The sequence below is a fragment of the Augochlora pura genome, chromosome 7 (genome assembly GCF_028453695.1).
Source record: "Augochlora pura isolate Apur16 chromosome 7, APUR_v2.2.1, whole genome shotgun sequence".
Classification (NCBI taxonomy): Eukaryota; Metazoa; Arthropoda; class Insecta; order Hymenoptera; family Halictidae; genus Augochlora; species Augochlora pura.
The window spans coordinates 22,274,200-22,293,215 of NC_135778.1; the positions used below are offsets into that span (position 1 = coordinate 22,274,200).

Consider the following 19,016-nt stretch of genomic DNA (forward strand, 5'->3'; position numbering starts at 1 on the left):
GTTGTCATAATTTAGCGATCACTTGAAATATTACCGATTCAACTACAAATATGCACTAGCAGAGAAAACATTTGTTTTAAAGGACTAATCATACAAAAATTAATAAAACAGCAAGCGATTTTAAACAGACAGTAACGATACAGATGCCGTTGCTAAGCAACTTTATCAAGTTTCAAACCTGTATCATATCCTACAGGGTAATTGCAGGGAAAATAATAATTCAGAAACATTGTTTCTCACATTTTCTTCTGGTAATCCTCATGCAGGCAACCAATCAATTTTATTTTGGCATTTTAAATATACAGTAATTTGTTGAGTTTATATTTATTCCGTTATTCATAATTTCCTCTACGATAATGTAAAACAAAGCTGTTTCAACGCTAAAATTCCCGTGCCCTAAATGCGACTGATGCATATTATTTTATAATAATGCCAAACCTGGATTTATTTAAACTGCATATGATTCATATTGTAATATATAATTCAATATAGGAGAGTACCTAAAAATATTTTTATAATATTAGGAACTGTAAAAAGAAAATCGGAAACCAGTCATTTGGTTTAGTCTAATGTTAAAGAATCCAAGTGGATAATATGCCTGAAATGATATTTATTGATTTGATTCCTTAAAATATATCGCCTATGTTTAAACAGTATATATTTCAAATAACAGTAAACTGTGACAAACAAAAAATAATCGTCGTCTATTTTACGTCAATTAATACTAACTATACATAATGGGCACCATCCCTTTCAACATTATAACGAACAACCACGAGAAAACAGAAAACAATTTATTATTATATATATTATATGTTATTGTATCTACAATATTTTGTAATATATTGTTTATAAAGAATTTAATTTTACATTAAAATTATAGATAAGTAAATAAATGTAGTTAATAAAATTTATTTTTTTTCCTGATTCAAAGAAACACTTCTTTTTCATTCAATTACCGTTTCTTACAATAGTCTTCGAAAATTGTTATTTCGCATAAAATTTCCGAGTCTAATGATGAGTAACTGCAATAATATGTAACTATGGTTTGTGCTATCTATGATAATAAATAAATGCTGAAATAACTAAAACATAAGTACATGAAACAAAATAAAAATAATATAAAAATAAAATATGTAAGTACATGAGTATTTTACACAATTGTATCTTACAGAAGATTACTGATAATTCACGAAACTGCAATCCGCCTTATACGTGTGGCCACGCGGTTGTACAGCAAACGTATAAATAGGATTGAAACTTAGCTGACACACATTTATTTCTAATAGCGCATATATAAATAAAAGTGCCTACAGATTGAGGATCTGGAACGATCTTACCATATAAAAACTCAAGAACACTGTTTTCTCTCATTTACACATCTTGATGAAGTTTCCGAAGACAACTGTTCAAATTGCGTAAAAACAGATAATTACAATGTTCAGAAAGTAACGTAAATTAAGGAACGAAACTGTTATTTATCAAAACACTAAACAAACGTCACTTTCTCAATAGTAGCCAAGACGAAATCATCGTTCGACACAATGAGGCTTGATAAACGAAACGTGAAGAACTGCGAAATGGTTTTGTTCCTTGTAGCGAGGGCTGACTCGGCAAGATCTTCAGCCAGAAATGGGTAAATTTATGGAATTCCCAGCACCTCTGCCAAAGGAGAGCTTTTCTTCCCGTTTAAATATATTCTGAGATTCCGAATCCATCGCGGCCGATTGCCGTCGCGCCGCGCGCGGCAAAATCATTCCTCGCTGAAACGTTATTCCCAGAATGGTACTGCGCGCTCGTTCCCCGCGCCCTTCCTCGTTCAACCACTGTTCCACCGTGCTTACATCTCGAAATAACTCCACCGAAATAAAGGCTTGTTCTCGTTAGCGTGGTATTTCTTTGAAGGGTGGAGCCTAGAGGCAACAATGTTACGCAACCAGCACCCGGGCATCGCATCGTTGCGAAGCGTTTCGATGATACACGTGAGATGACTCTTAATTGCGTGTCAATCCTCTGGTAGGTGGAGCGAGAATACGGAAACAAAAACAAAAGTGTCTCCTCGGCTTGGAACGTCTAGTCTAGGCTTTGTTTTTCTACGTACTATGGGGCTACTTGGGGAGAAAGCTGTAAGAAAACGGCATCTAGTTATTTGAATTTAGCGATACGTAATGCTAAATATAATACTAAAAGCAGTTCTAAACAAAGTCGGTTCGATAACGAAAGCTGCGTTTGAATTTCGCCAATCGACGTTCGAGAATATAAATAAACTCTGAACTTTTGAGATATATCATTTAGGAACATATGGACGTTTCAGAAGTCAATCAGAGTAAGGCTACTTCAAGGCATCTTTATTATAGGAACTTTCGAAAAATAAATCTCATGTAGTCGATTTATAAATAAATATATAGAGAAGCCACGGAATAAAATTATTGAGGAAGAATTGTTTTTCCTACAAAAGACCGTGACATTTTTCTTTTTATTAAGCTCATTTGTATTTCATTTTATAGTAAAAAAAAAATTAAGGTTAATGGCTTGTGAGCCGTCAGTATGAATATATGAAGGATTGTTCCCACCCTCAAGTATCGAGCCTGTTTTCATCCCTTCAATGCAAACAAGAGCTTGTAAAAAGATACACGTCAAATATTTCTCTAAGTAGTAGCTCTTCTCAAAGTTTTATCAAAATTTTCATTTCAATACGTTATAAGACTCATATCAAGAATACAAATCTTACTTCAACATATTGTGTAATAGAAGTGTATCGTCGAGCTTTTTATCTCTGCGTTTTGCATAGTAATATCACTGCGAATCAGTTAAATAACATTAACCTTAGCATGTAAAGAGAAAGTAAAAAAAAATTACTACAGAATTTCAAACATGTATTTTTATTCTAATAATGTTCTGTTATCAATTTTATAAATGTATTATTTAAAATTATTGTATTAATAAATATACCTCAAATAAAAAAGATAATATTTAGAACGTTGTAAGAGAACTTTATCGATGACTATACGACGCACACGCCGCATATTTGACGCTTTTATTAGACAACAATTCAATTCCGCCGGCATAACTCCTTATACTCTTTCATCGCTATAATGACAAGCAATTTCAATATTGGTTTTCCATTGCAGATGTCGATGGCGATCAACCTTAGCCTTGCTTCCTACGAATACCACACATTCCCAGGAAACGATTACAAGGACGAGAGAATAAGCTTTATTACACCTCGCGGCCTTCCCATTCAATGAATCTAAATGGATCTATAAAATTATACTGACCTGAAATTTTTTAATCGATTTAATGAAAAACCGCGATAACGACTTTTCATACAACCCTTAGGAAAAAGTGTTCAAACATCTTTTCACCGTCTTGAATTTGATCTTACTGTACCGACGTTCGTTATAAACGCATAAAATTCGCAACCCATTCATTACACAATAAACCAGTCCTCTTAACATTTAAGAAAGTTTGTGTCATTTACCGTCATTTAATCTAGTTTTAAAAAAGTTATGGCGTTTTATAATGTGTTCAAATACTTTCTTTCTGTAGTTGTAGCACAGTGCGCGACCGAATATTGACCAAATATACATTGAAACCACGGAAATGTTTCCATAAACTCTAAATTTAGACAATGCATATATTGCGCTTATACTGCGTTATCTTAACGTTTACATAATATGTTCTAATGTTTCGAGTTGCGTAGCCGCAACAAACAGAGAAATTGAATTTGTTTCGCACGAATCGTTCTCATGTTGAAGATAACGCGACTCGCGAACCTTTTCCTTCAATCAGTTGCACTGTTGACCCAGACACAAAAGATGTCAAAGGAATGTAACGTGATAATAGCTGAATCACTGAATGCCCGTTACACGGATAACCCATGACTTTTACTTTGAGTATAGCGAAGTGGATATCTTTATATTAAAATGTAATTACTATTAGATTACAATATGATTTATCACATTTTGTTTCAAATATAGTAACGAACAATTGTTTAAAATAAATACTTCACTCAAATAAACTAATAAATAATTTTGTACAAAATGTTGCACCGAATTAATGATCTTTGTATACCCCTCAGTTGGTATGATTGACCTCAACACTCTATTTCTACTTTACTTTATAGTTAATTTTGATTCCTCATGTTTTTATGATCTCGTATATGCACTAAGAATAAAATACAATGGATCCTGAATTAGATTATCACATCTTGTCGCACTCCTTATCTGAGGTCTGTCATGACCCCAATACATCAGTCACTTTTGTGGAAATAGTCATACCAGTTAAGAATTAAACACTATGGAAATTTGTATTTTAGATGCAATCGACGATGTTGATAAAAGAGAAACAGTATCAGAAATATCATCAGATCAAAACAGAAAAATGATGACATGTATTATTATTCGTTTTACTAATCAGTTTGATGTAGAAATAAACTATATATTATAGTTTCATTAACTATGAGATGTATACTTTATAATTTTACTATGAAATCTATGCATTTTGTACTCCATGACCTATTAATCGCGCGCCTGTAGCATCGTTTAGAAGCTGGCGAATATCTCTTGCCATTTTGCCCGAGCAGACGCAATGCTTCATGAAATCGTCTGTCTCAGCTTCAATCATGTACAGTCTTTACATCGTATTTATTTTCGCGCGCCCATAATTGGAGAATGCAATCAACACGCGTGGAAACTGCATTCGTAAAAATTACGACGGAAAGTTAACAACCGTTTCTCGACATATCGGATACCATTTTTATTTTTCTGTCACTGTAATAATCATGATTGATGGAACAATGGTACAATGATCGATGATGATTTACCAAGGGCTTAATTCTTTTATCCGGGCGCCAGATATTATTTCATTATAGAAGATCGAAAGCAATTTATATCGGAGTGCTCGACGACTGTAAACCAGGCGGGGGGGTGGGAGGGGGAGCACGAGTAATTACTTTAATTTTTTAATTTAAATTAAATTAAACATTTTAAATGAAAATTTCATTTCACGTGTCGTTCCGTCTGTGTAATTTTGTATCGTGAAACAGTTTGGCGAGTCAAACGTAATTTCTGTAAAATTGTTGCCGGCCAGATTTCATGAAATTCATCGAAACGAACGGCAATTCGCGTTTATCTTACTCGTCCCAACGCTGAGGTGCATTCTGAACAAAATCCAGAGCCGGATGCACTGTTACTTCTTTCTGGGCGTTGGTCCCGCTGCAATTCTTGCACTACGAAGTTACGCTAACGTGAGTTCAATTGCCCGTTCAGGTGCTCCAACTTCCGGCGACCAAAGTGTTTCAAATCGAAACTACTTTACATTATGGCTGGCTTCGCCAGTTTCTATAGTTAGACAGTTTAGACTACTTGGGCAATATTGTTTAAATGATCTCTGGTAACTGTTTACGTTTCGTTGATTGCCCAGCGATTATTCTCGTTGATTTTGAAAGGTGTTCGCCTTATTTCGTCTTATTGGTCCACTCCTTCAAAATTGTAAAAAAAGTAATGGCATGAAAGGGTCACTTTTGTTTCGAACGCTATGAAAAAAATCTAGAAGACCGTTCTACTTGTAATCATTGGAAACAGTATTATTCCGATTCAATTTCCCAATTTAAATACATTGTATTTCAATTATATGGAAATTCATCTACGTTATAAATCAATTATGATTCATTCAATTGCTCGTTGTTTTAATCACTTCATACGCAATACAATTAAAACACAATTCTTCAAACTATAGCCCAGAATGTTCAAGAAGCTAAATTTTTGTTTGTATGTATGAAATAATAAAGTTATACTAAAAGATTTCGCCATTGATTTTACGTTTTGTTTACCGTATCTTGTATTTTATTTGCACTGACAAGATCTCATTACTGGATGGTAGCTTCGAACTTAAAAAATCCGAGAATATATAGAAACCAAGTGTTTGCTCGCATAAAATGTATTGAGCATTATAAAGTTGTATTCAGCGTTATAGGGAAATTCAGAGGGGACACTTGCGTTGTGTAACAATTTAGTAAGTCAAATAATAATCTAACCAATAGTTAGAATAACAATAAAAGAAAGACGAATGAGAAAGAATCGGGTGCAAATTTTATTCGTGCACTTAAATCCACCACTATTGTCCTTATAACATTAGTTCAGCGCGAAAAGAAAAACAAAGATTTCAGAGTAAATTATAAGCTGTATCGACACCTTACTTGCGCTACGCTACGTACACTGTTATTGTCATATTATGTTAAGATGGAACACAAGGCTAGGCTCAAGGAACTGGCTTAGTAGAACACAAAACAATAAATGCAGAGGATAGATTTAACAACGCTGTTAGATTATTTTCAACCGATTAAAGATGCCGAGAATAAAAATCAATTTTTATTTCACGATTGTTGCAGTCGACGTGGAGAATTTTTATTTTGCATACAAATCCGCGGTCAAGTAATTATATGTTTTGTATAAATGAACTGGTCGCGATTTCCGCGGGTTTTTGGACGCCTTTAGTCGAGTAGCATTTAGAACATTCGATCAAATGCAGTTCTTGTTCCTAACACACAGGATAGTCTTGATTCGAAATTTACAAAAAAATATGCACATTAAATATTTTTGTCAGATTCTACGATAGCTGTATAACAAAACAGCGTGCATCGGATTGGTCATACCCTAATTAAATTTCAAATAAAAATTAACTTTCGAGAGCTATCTTCCGCGGGATCTTCCAACGATCGCAGTCAAACTCGGCAGACGATACGACCGGTCTCCAGCCGACACGTTCATGAACTTCATCCCCCGATACGATTTTCAAGTATCCACTCAGCCGTCGGCGGCGTATCGATCTTTTTATAACGGTCACATCATCACAGGTGACAGAGTTACTTTGAGAGGTATTCCAGCTAGGAGCACGTGTGTGTTACGTTGCAAGGATACCGAGGTAAAGATATTTCGGTCGGTGTGACACACCAAGATCCGAACCGACAGCGTCGCTAACTTTGAGAGACAGCCCTGACTTCGCGTTGGCAAAGTTCAAACGGATTTTCATTCCAACGAGCTGTACACGGCCGATCGCGACTGCGTCGCATCTCAGAAAGTAACGAATATTACAAGTCTAATTAGTCATCAGCAATACTGTGTGATCGGGGAGAAGATTAGTATAGCTACAGATGACAACTAGACTGCAGATCTTTGTGCATATATGGCATCTGCAGGTTTCGAAAATATAAGAAAACGTTTAAATGCACACATTCTGATCGCATTTTTATTTTATTTTTACAAGTAATCTCATAGTCGACGAAGGACGATTTTCCTTTCATTCCAACTTTTGTAAAATGACGTATGAATATGAGAATCTGCGTAAAAGTTCGCCGTCTAGTGATAACAGTATTCATCTGTATTAAAGAAATTAGAGCGCGATGTATATTAGAATACAGTATCTGACATGACAATTGTAATAGTATTTAATCTGTGGTTGATTGGAGAAGTGTTGTACGTATTGATTGCATATAATTATTGCACTTAATCATCGTTTAATGAACTATAATAGTATTTAATCTATGATTGATTATGGGTCTCATACGTAACTCAACTCTCATACGTAATAATTGCATCTGATAAAATAACTACAATAATATATAATATGATATAATAACTATAATAATGGTTTATTGTGGAACAATTGTATGTAATGATCGTACGTGATGATCGTTTGTAATGATTGCATCTAATATAAGAAACTGCAATCGTACCTGATCTATGGTTGATTGTTGAAGTATTATATGTAACGAGTACGTTTTATTATGGTCGTCATAAAAACAATGTTAATGTATCATTATGTAAAAAATTCTGAAACATTGCTATTAAATAGATTTTATTAAATTTTACTCAGTTAACGCGATGATATCAAATACGAAGGAATTTTAAAATCGCATAGAATTTTAAAAGAGACATTCGAATGTTGTTCCTTGATTAACAAGAATGTAAGCAGTTATGTTACATAACTTGACTTTTCTATTGATAATGTGAAAAGTATTAATCGACCGAAAACATGAACAAAACGCTAACACTAATCCATTTAATTCATAAACGTTTATAAAACATGATACAGATTCTATAGTTGTGTTAGAACAAGAAATACAAATCGATACAACAATCTCTTAGCTGGGTATTTTTGTGTCTTTTTTAGTGTGCCGAGGATTTAGAAAAAGCCAAATATCTTCAATATGTACTATAGTATAAGTGTTTAGCGTTAATTTACTTTACAGATTTAGTACTTTAAACAGTTATTTACTAAGTGGAACTGTTGCGTAAAGTCCCATTGCAATAGATTAAAAATGCGTTAAAAGTAAATAGATATTTCAATTTTTTAACAACAATACAAGTTTTGCACTTCGAATTAATCCTTTAAAGATGGTATTTAGCTTTTTGCAAATTTGTAATAATAACTTGTTAGTTATTATAAATTACCATAAATTAGTTGTAATAACATACGATTCTAAGTCGTTAGTTATTATAAATTAGTTACAGTAACCTATGAGTTACGATTGTTAATCATGAACGAGATTACTAATAATACAGAGAGCAAGTGTTTTGTATGAATTTGTAGTTATCGAATATGTATCTGTTACCGCGCATCGAAAGTGATTTAACTCTGACATCGCCATCGATTCAGATTAACTTCTACCATTATGATAAATACATCGAGCCGTCCTGTTCCATAAGAAACATTTGGACGAAGAGATTAATGGAAAGGAGTGTTCCGAATTACGACGAATGGCGAGATTAACGACGAATCCTCCTTCCGTCCAAGACGAATGACGAGATAAATGATGGATCCCCGCTAGGATCCAGATAACAGACCTAAAACTGCTCTGTCGAGTTTCCATTTTCTTCTCACCCAAGATTACCTGGGAACTCTGGGGTCGTTTGAATTTCAATAGTGATGCGAGAGGGCGAGATAAAACTGTGAACAATCTGTAACCAAGGGGATGTTAATCGCGGAGAAATATTACGACCTCGATCGTTTTCTCCCGCTCCAGTTGGACATTTTACACCGTGGAAGACATCGTCGCTCCTATCAAGATTTTAACCTGTCCTTGCACGTTTCTATTTCTTCTTTAACACTTAACCTATCGACATTTTTGTATAGATCCACTTAAAAGCGCTCGAATGATCGCTAAATAATAACTTCTAATTGAATTAAATAAACATTTGTTTTGTAATTTTCGATAAAAATATCTGAATTCCCCATTCTTCGTTCACATTTACGTCGGTTAACGTTCCGTAAAAGTAGACATCGTTATAAAATATTTAGGTTGAAACATTATAGACACTATGATTGAACGCGCGAGGTTAAAATCGTGAATTACAAGATGACCGTCGACATGGTTCTTTTTTAAAACGTAGAGACGATTCGTCGCGGATCGGTGCAAACGATCGACAAGATTGAATCCGAGAGATCGCTCGGCATCTGTATGCATTATGCGACTCGACGAAGGGACAGCACACAGCGGCGGCAAAAGTAGTCACATTGATATTCTACGTACGTGGATGCAACTCCGATCGTCGTAACTTAATTAACATTAACAACGAGACTCCGGTATCTTTTTCTAGCTGTTTTTTGCCGGCTCCAGTCAGGAGAAAATGAAATCGCGACACGGATCAAGCAAAAACCCCCGGCTGGTGGAACGTAAATGGAAACGTTTCCTCGTTAACCATCCCGCGGGAGACTCATGCGTACGCTCGAACTACTATGCATCTACGCGATACATAAATACCTAGTGTACATATTTTTGCAACTTTATTTCATTTCCTCGCCACTATTACGTCGTTCCATACATTCGTGCAATTTATTGTTCTTTTTTCTTTAACACTAGAACTACCGACCACTGAACGCAATTAGTTTCCGTTGTCTTTTCAAATGTTGCAATCATTTTGAAAAGTGTGTATGCTTCTGCAATTATATACATTTGATTTTCTTCATATTTTGTTTAAATAAAACGCTTTTATAAGCGCGTCTTAACCAATTAGCTGTTTTTGACAAGTATACTTGTTACGAAGAAATTGCAACATTTTTTGCTATCACGAAACAGCTAACTGATTAATATAGTTATAATTATACTGCAAATATTTCTACAAAACAAACATTTGCTACATGTTACATACTATTCGCATAAAAAAGCAAAAGCTTTTTTCTTTCTTTCAGTTTCTTAAATCACAGCATTGACACTCTAGAATTCTTTTAGTTTTTCTACTGTTTAAAATTACGTTCATCTTTACGCTCTGTTCATAATCTCCCGCCTTTTCTGGCAATGTTTATCTAGTGAAAATCTACTAAACCGAAACTAGATACAGTAGAGACTCCCTCATCCAAATATTATATTTACTATAGTCCGGTATCCAAACATCCTATTATCTAAACACTGTATTACGTAGATACACTATCACCTAGTAGAGAACCAACAATGAGCTTTCTAGATAACAGAATATTTTGGTATCAGGATATTATAAAAATAACCCTTGGGATAAGAGAGTCTCTACCGTATTATGCATAAATAAACACAAATTAGAGAAACTCATGATCTTGCACTGACTTAGCACTTGATCTACTTTCTACACTATTGTATTATGCCATAAAAGGAATATATCAAAAATTCTGTTCTACATGGCAATACGTCACTGGAGATGTCCTATTGCTATATGGATTAAAATTGTTAATATAAAGCTACATTCTCTGGTGCAACTATTGAGTAGAAGTAAATAACTAGTACCTCATAAAATATCTTTCTGAATCACTAACAAAAAGTATACGTTGTTATTAGCGAGAACGAACTTCAAAAAATTTATGAATACTTCTATAAATCTATATTTCGATCTTATTTTTGTAAATAATTATATAAAATTTTACTTGGATAAAATTATTATTTGAATTTAAACTTTTACGTCTTTACTCTTATGACGTATGTCTCATATTTTAGTTCCTAAAAGTGGACTATACCGTGTCGATTTTGTTAAACTGTATTCGAATGTTTGAAGTAATCAACATGAGGATGTATTATTGAATAATTTATTGGTAATATATTTGTAACATCCAAACCATGGAAGAGCTTGAATTCGAAGATGCGAATATTCGTCTTTGAGCAATTTCGAGGGATAAGCGGAGTTGCAGTTGCAATACAGCTGGCAATTCGCGCTTTTAAAGGGGGGTTGAACCCCTCTGAAACGTGCTGAGAACTATGAGCATAACAATTGGGAGGAGATTCCATCCATACATTCAGTGAAAAAGCAAAGACTGGATCAACCGGTCCGAGCAAGTAACGTTGGGCATTTCTAAAAGAGAGATTGCTCTAAAAAAATTGGAAAAATCCAAACAGGATGATTATACGTGTGCAAAGAAATGTTATTGTTGTCGTTAGAAAAGTCTGCACGAAAATTTCATGGCTGTGAGTATGCTCGTAATCTAGTAGCTCGTTTCATAAGAAATAAACTGCGCTGAATTTGTAATTAAATTTTAAATACTTTGTGACATTAAAGCGTTTCAAATTTACGTTAATTTATATTAAAATTTTTCACACTTTTACACGTTTCAGGGGTAATAATTCAAACTCTTTATATTGTAAACATAATTTTATTTTTCATTTTACACGAGCAAGACAGGCGTTTATGCTCATCTTGAAAACAATTACGTTTTACAAGTACTAGGAATGTATTAATATATTTTCCGATTTGGCATTGGCATAATTACAGTCTCTTTTATCGTCTTTAGAATCGAGAAATGAGAATATCCTCACCAAATTTTTGTTTCACTAAAATCTTGCTTTCGTAGTAAGTATAAAGTGAAATTATTGCATACTCTATAAAACCTAAACAATGTATTTACTATTCAATAAAATAATCGTAGCTTTTCTTATCTCCCATTCTTCGTACAAAACACTAGTAATGCATATGTACGCTCGTGAAATGTGGTTGATCTTACAGTAAGTAAACACAAGTATATTATACCGCACGAATACAACAATAAACAATATTTATCAATGAAATTGCAATACCGCAACAAACAAAATTGCAATAAATACCTAATTACGCTATCTATGACTCTTAACGACGATGATCACTGCACCTGATTCATCACTGCACAAATAATTTTGTATGATTTCCACTAAAGCAACTGTTTATATTTTTCAAATTCACTTACTCCATAAAATTTGAATCAATTAACGTTACCCTTATAACAGAATACATTCAGTATTAACACGTTTTATGCAATTTGAATTTTATTCTGTCACTATGTTATTAATTTATTCATATAAATATTATCGACAGCAATTATTATTTATTTTTTATTTACATTCAAATTAGCTATTTAAAGAAACATTTAAACGTGTGACAATGAACGGCTATTACGTACATTATGTTTGTACGTAGTAGCCGTAATTGCTTTGCACTTTTTATACTGAATAAAACTTTCTTCAATAATTAACAAAGAGTAACACTGAATAAAAAGTAACTCGTTTGACTTTAATACGACACCGTTACTTCAAAACTAGAAAATAAAAGCAATATCGGTTGCACATTATATTTGTTGCAACTATATACATGCAATCTAGATTTAATAAATACGATTTTGCTGTCAATTACACAGAACACATCCACACGTCTGCAACACGCACATACACATTGCAATCACAAAAAATAAACAAACCGAATGTTTCCTTGAATCACCGTGTCATTGAACCCAATGAATGTGTCATTAATGAAACGCGAAGCATTATTTTTGGGATGTGATATTTGTTGACGCGATACGGACAACTTACACAGAAGAACCAACGCGATGCTCAATCATAAAGAGGGAAAAAACGTAGCCTACGGTCAATGTCCGATCAAGGTGTGTCGACGCACATCGTGTGAAAATATGATTGGCATACATGCATATGTAACACATTGCGCCTACTGTTACATCATCTGTGGCATGTGTTCTCTGCAGCATGCAGTGCTAGCAACCGTGGAACGAAGGTCACCAAGTAGTTGTTGCGACAATGACCTTTCCTGCCTCCGTCGGGCAGGAACTTTTACTCCGTAACAATTTTGCGGATTGTATACAGTGATAACGAGCTATCGATCGCGTAATGCGAGCATCACAGCAGCGTAGAAAGCGTCCTTAATGACTTACGATCAATGCGTTCGACGTTTCGATTGAGAAATGTGTGCCCACCAATTGCATTGCTACTCCATAATAATTCACTGATTATATTTTCAATTTGACAACATGATGCAACTAAATGATCGCAGTTACTCATCGGTGACGGTTGCTACGACACTTCTCCCTACACTGTATACCAAAAACACGATATAAAACACTGAACTATTTAGTCACAAAAATGAAAAGATAAACGTGTCACACGAATTCGCTGGCAAGAAGCACGTGTAGCCTGAGGATGAAAAAATAACAAAGGTGAAACGATAAATATAATGCTAAAAAAACAATAAAAGGAAATGCTTTCTAGTGCATCGCATAGAATGATACATCGTATGAAAGAAGAGTGAAATTGTGCTTTACGAAAAAGGAAATCAAAACAACGAGGCATATAAATAGTAAATGATATATGAATACAAGCACCGATAAGGTGTCTCGTACCTTCGAAACCCTCGACGAATACATTCGGTAAACACAAGTTTAACAGAATGCCCAGGGATCGATTTCAGCACGAAAACGTCGTTCCAAACAAACGGTTTGATAAGAGAGCATTGGTGTGCCGGCGGCCGTAGACTGGTGTGCGTCTAGAGGCCCGCGTATACGCCGTGTGCTGTATACGGTGAACCAAAGCGCACGGTTGCTGCTATTGTCCGTTGCGTCCCTCTGTATAATTCGTGTGTCACGGTATAAAGACGAAACTGGCCGTCGAGATAATCGCGTAGACGTCGAGGGGCATCGCGACAACGCCTCGCCTCGTGTAGTGTCGCGACGCGTTGATAACGCGATGGAAATTATCGACCCCGGCTCACGTCGACGGGGGTTTGTTTTGAACGTGCATCCTCGCGCACGGCCGTCGCCAATAACGACGATGGAACCACGGTGGTCTTTTCAACGGACGACGGTGGCGACGGCGGCGACGACGGCGTCGTCGTCGACGATCCCGGATCGTTGATGAAACAACGACGGACGTATGCTCGCGGGGCTGACCCTCCACACACACTTGGGTATATCGAGAGAGAGATAACAGGTTGCTGCCGAAACACGAGAGAGCCACGTATCGGAGAATCTAGCGTGCGTTTCGTTCGCGTATTATGCGAGAAAGACACGGCACCGAGGCACGAGACAATCCTCCTTGGAGAGCGCGCGCATCGCCCATTGTTTCGACGCGGTGGCGGTGATACGGGTAAAAGCGACCGGATAAATGGCGACTTTCCCCCCTCCGGTATCGCGGCCGCCTCGTTGGGTTGTAAATCTCTCACGCGACACGCCGAAACGCACGCGTTCCTTCGCCTCTGACCCGCGTACCCGTGGAACCCGCGTACCCGCCAGTATGTCCACGTACCCGCGTAGCTGTGCACTTGCGAGACAGAGAAAACACACGGAGGAACAATCGTGCCGACTGAACAGTCTACCTGTACACGACTGCTCCCGTTGTAGGCCCGGACCGTTCAATTTTCGCGTAACCAACACACACCGGGATCGTACAATGTACGTGTTACGCTGTCTCTTGTATCCTACTCACCCTGTGGCCAGATTCTTCGAGTCGCTGCCTTTTGGAGTGTGGTCCGTCTCCGTTGAACGCCATCCTGGGGCTCGGCACCGGGCAATTACTTTTAAAGCGGGACACTCGGTGCTACAACGACACGTCCGTGTGTATACCGCGCGGCTCTCTACCGTGTCGACGATCTCGTGCGCGGGCGGGGGAGGGGGGGAGGAAGGAGAAAATAATCGGTAGGACACGACGCGAACGCGACGAGAACAGACAAACACGCGAGAGCGGCTTAAGGGAAACTGGATCTCGATGTTGCTGGAGAGGAACGTCTCTGCTTCTAGCCAAGTAGCCGGCTACTACAGCGCTATCTAACGACGCCACCGCTCCAACACCGACAAATCCTTAGGGCGGAATCGCGCGCACGCGCCTCCATTGTCGGAGACGCTCCGCGATCTATTCACCGATTGGCTCATTCGTTCCTGACCCTCTCTTTGCGCGATTCTCACCAGTCACTGAATCGACGATAGATTTCTACTTACAGTTTATAGAGATTCGTAATAGCTTTTGATATCGTTCGTATCGCGCAGTTTCGACGAAATTTTCGAAAATCGTGGCGCACGTATGAAGGGAAGGTAATTGAAATGCATTGTTCGTCGAGAGTTGTAATTAAATGGTATTGTCCAATCAAAGGCACATTGTAAGCTGGGCCAAGTTTGATTCGTGGACGCGGGAACTGCAACTCTAGAAATGTTTTCCGTTGCAGTGGATCGATTCAAGTTTGAAACAGCGATCGAGAGACTGTTGAAAGATAAATTCGGAACAATCAATTGACTAATTCGTTTTCCTAGACATTAGCACTAGATTCCGTGGTGATAATCTGCCATCGAATACAGGTTTCAACGTTGGTGATAAGCCCTTTTCTGATAAAAATAAAAATCTATCGAGCAATACAACTGTCTCTACTAATGGCGCCAACATTATTCGAAGCGATCCGAACATTATAACTTTCTGCCAGCAATTTAATTGATTGGCAATTTCTGAGTTATTCATTTCACTGTCTTCTGGTCGCAAGCGAGTCTCAAAATGCGACGTTGCTGCAATGCAGTACCTAAATAATTAACATACATTTATCTTATCAACCGAAAATTTGTCGGAAATTTAAATTTTTAATTTACAATGTAAGGTACTCAACTGTTGAAATGTCATGCCTTTTGTTACCTTGACATTCCTCAGTTGACTATGTTTCAACTTTTTGGTTTTCTTGACTAAAATAGTTTCTAATGTTGCTCTATATGTGTGTACCTGAAATACATATACATATGTTTAATAACATATTCAAGCACATGTTTAGTATTTTACTCAACTATCAGATCTTCATAATTTCCAGTCTTCAATTTATCACAGAATTTTTCAATGGCATGACATGCCACTTCTAATGACGTATAACTCAATGCATTATCTTTACGTGATGTCAGGTACTGGCTAAGTGGATAACCCTTCGGTTGACCTATCTCTGATCTGAAATTGAATCATTGAATGTAGAACAATTTAGAAATTAATAATTTACAAATTAATTATACAAACTTTAAAGTTAATTTCATATAACAACATCCAACAATACAAATGAATTTGGCTTCGCTCTTGGAGGTATAAAACCTTAACAATAAAGGAGCTAAATCACCACAGGGATGAAGTCCGACAAGACCAAATGTAGTGTCTGCTTTGGATAAATTGAATCCATTTTGAAATAAATCTTGTAAATGACTGACTAATTCTGACTCAACTAAATTAGATAATTCTAATTTGGTTGGATAATGCTGTGGACTCTTCTCGCAAAAATTAGGTAAATGCTTTTTTAATGATAGCAATAATTCTTGGTCCCATTTTCTATAATGAACGTAACATTAAATATTTACTACAATGTTAATCTTATGTTTCAGAAACGTTACCTAGCTTGTTGCAACAACGTATAATCTTGTTCAATACAGGTAACATAGAATCCATGTTGAAATGCTAAGGTACGTGCCAAGTGACCCATTCCAGCTCCAATGTCAACAATACATTTACAATTAGAATAGTAAGCACAGTTTGCACATACCTACAAATACTCACAATGAATTAAGATATAATTACTCGTACATAAGTAAAAAAGTGAATTACTCTAGCTATTTCTTGTATTTCATATTTCTTTTTCTTTTTTATATGCTTTGAAAATAATTTATTAAATTTACTGTCCAGGAGACTAGATTCATTTGATACATTCAATTTGCTTTCATCCAATTTCCTTTCATTAATATCCTGTGTTGTATTGTCTAATTTGCAAGATATAATGCTCTCTGGATCCTCGTGATTTCTATTAATTTGTAAATTGTTAGTTACTTGACGAAGTGCAAGTAACGATAAAGGCCACGCTTGCGTGCTGTAACATATAATTAAAAAATTTTAAATAATGTAGAAAAGCTAACAGTATATGATGGTATCAGTACCGTCACTCACCAAGAGGTGTCTCCCGACAACCATTTTCCGAACTCTTGAGGAGATGTATTTTGCAGAGCAAATCTCCAACTTTCTGGCAATTTGTCCCATAATCTCTCTTCGAAAAAGTCCTATGTTAATTAAAAATTATTTATTTATTTCCTCAAAATTTCCGTTTACGAAAACATCAACATTGATTACGTGTCTAACATGTACACATCAAAAAATGATTCCATATATCAACAACGAATGGAGTAAAATCATTACGAAACACATTTACAGTATTTATTTATTGTTACATACCACGACATAAGAATCTAATAACCAACCGTATACGTCTAAAATACAAAATATATGGTCGATAGTTAAACGAATTTTTGTGCAGGCTTCGCATGCACACCGTATGTTTGCGAGTGCGGCCATCGTTGCTACGAAATGGCCGCGGAAATTTAAGTTACCTTTCCACGTGGTTCTCGTTATGTTCTTAAATTACAAAAGCTGTAACACGTAATTACTTTCAAGTGCTTGTTATCAATTTAATATCGCTAAACGTAAAATCTGTAATGCATGATATTATTCAGATATTCAGCCAAACAAGATTTCAAAATGCACTCTCTACGACAGAAATAGAAAGCGCAGTAGACATAACACCGATTAACGATACTTTTTGTTTAACACAGTGTACTGTCCAATTATATAACGTGGTTATGTGCATATGTCAATATAATAAAGTTCGCCACGATGGAAAGTTAACGTCGATATAAGGAATATTGTTAATTGCAAAATCCGACCGCGTTATTGAAACGATTCTTTGACATGGAATCTTCTAAGGTCTACCGAATAAAGGGAACAATCGAGTGGATCGGATAATATTTTCCCACGGAGAATCTCGAATCTCTAATATATTAGCCAAGGTCATATGAAACGGACATTTTCCGGTGTTTCAACACAAAAGACAAGGGAAATTCAGGAGCGTTCGCTTGCTTGATTTATTAATTAAAAGATTGGGTGCTATCCTCGGCGTGTCCCACTTTACGGCACTTTCACTCTTCAACAGTTACGTTATTGCTCATGAGCGCACTGCTCTCAGAGAACTATATACCTATAAACTGTGAGTCCGTAGAAGGGAACCGTATCATCTGCCACACTACGTCTCGGACTTTCATGAGAACTGGGCGATTGAAATTCGTGCAATCCCCTCTGAAGCGTTTGTTTCGCGGTCTACTTTCGTAATTATTGCTAACCGTTGCGATAAAACAAACTTTTTTACATCCACTATATTCATCCAGCCCTGATGGCGGTGCAATACGAAATATTCTATTGCAACGCGCAAGATCAACAACGTTAACTTTCCAAAGTTTTTGCTATGAAAAGTTGAACAACAATCTCAGAAAAGGCAAATACACTTATTTTAATATAATAAAGACGTCTCACAATTCGAAACTATTGACTGTTTGACGAGATTCTTTGCTCATCCCATTCGAATCTCTCGGTGGTTATTTGGGCCTCTTACGCCAACGTAAGTGAAAGTTTCCAAGTAGGACGAGCAACGTCGAATATCCACGTAGCGAGAATATTCGCCAAGTGGTCATCGCCACTGGTCACTATGGACCATCGAATTTCATAAATGTCAATGCACTTCACTTCTAATTTCAAAACTGCCGGACCGGCACTTTCGCGACGCAAAGAGAAAACGCTGATCAGCACCGTTTCTTTTGTATCCGGCGACTGGCTGATAAAGTTCAAAAGTGACTCTCGGCAGGGATCAGGAAACTGTAAGACATCGTTAGAACGAATCTGTCTAGCTACACGATAGATCGGGTTAGAATGCATGTTACGCAAATATGAGAACTTTACGTCACGGTGAGCT

At 36.4% G+C, this 19,016-nt stretch overlaps 2 protein-coding genes across 5 annotated transcripts in view; both read right to left on the reverse strand.

Moving 5' to 3' along the window:
- Sm (heterogeneous nuclear ribonucleoprotein L) overlaps positions 1-15,069 on the reverse strand; it is a 422,062-nt gene extending 406,993 nt beyond the window's left edge. For both annotated transcript variants that reach the window (XM_078187714.1, XM_078187713.1), the window contains exon 1: positions 14,702-15,069. In XM_078187714.1, coding sequence (XP_078043840.1) covers positions 14,702-14,764 — 63 coding nt within the window. In that variant the 5' untranslated portion in view covers positions 14,765-15,069. The remainder of the gene's footprint in view (positions 1-14,701) is intronic.
- A 262-nt stretch (positions 15,070-15,331) lies between these two features.
- Positions 15,332-17,572, reverse strand: LOC144472413 (methyltransferase-like protein 25B). 3 transcript variants are annotated; one of them, XM_078185473.1, is made up of 8 exons: positions 17,450-17,572; positions 17,168-17,277; positions 16,832-17,090; positions 16,621-16,769; positions 16,256-16,558; positions 16,036-16,189; positions 15,864-15,973; positions 15,332-15,779 (listed from the first exon to the last, which is right to left on the reverse strand). In XM_078185473.1, exons 1-8 carry the CDS (start codon positions 17,567-17,569, stop codon positions 15,503-15,505), a joined length of 1,482 nt encoding a protein of 493 aa, XP_078041599.1. In that variant the 5' UTR covers positions 17,570-17,572; the 3' UTR covers positions 15,332-15,502. The 3 variants fall into 3 exon arrangements, with proteins under 3 accessions (XP_078041599.1, XP_078041601.1, XP_078041600.1); XM_078185474.1 differs by having other exon boundaries at positions 15,601-15,779; positions 15,890-15,973; XM_078185475.1 differs by lacking the exon at positions 16,256-16,558.
- Positions 17,573-19,016: the final 1,444 nt, after the last annotated feature.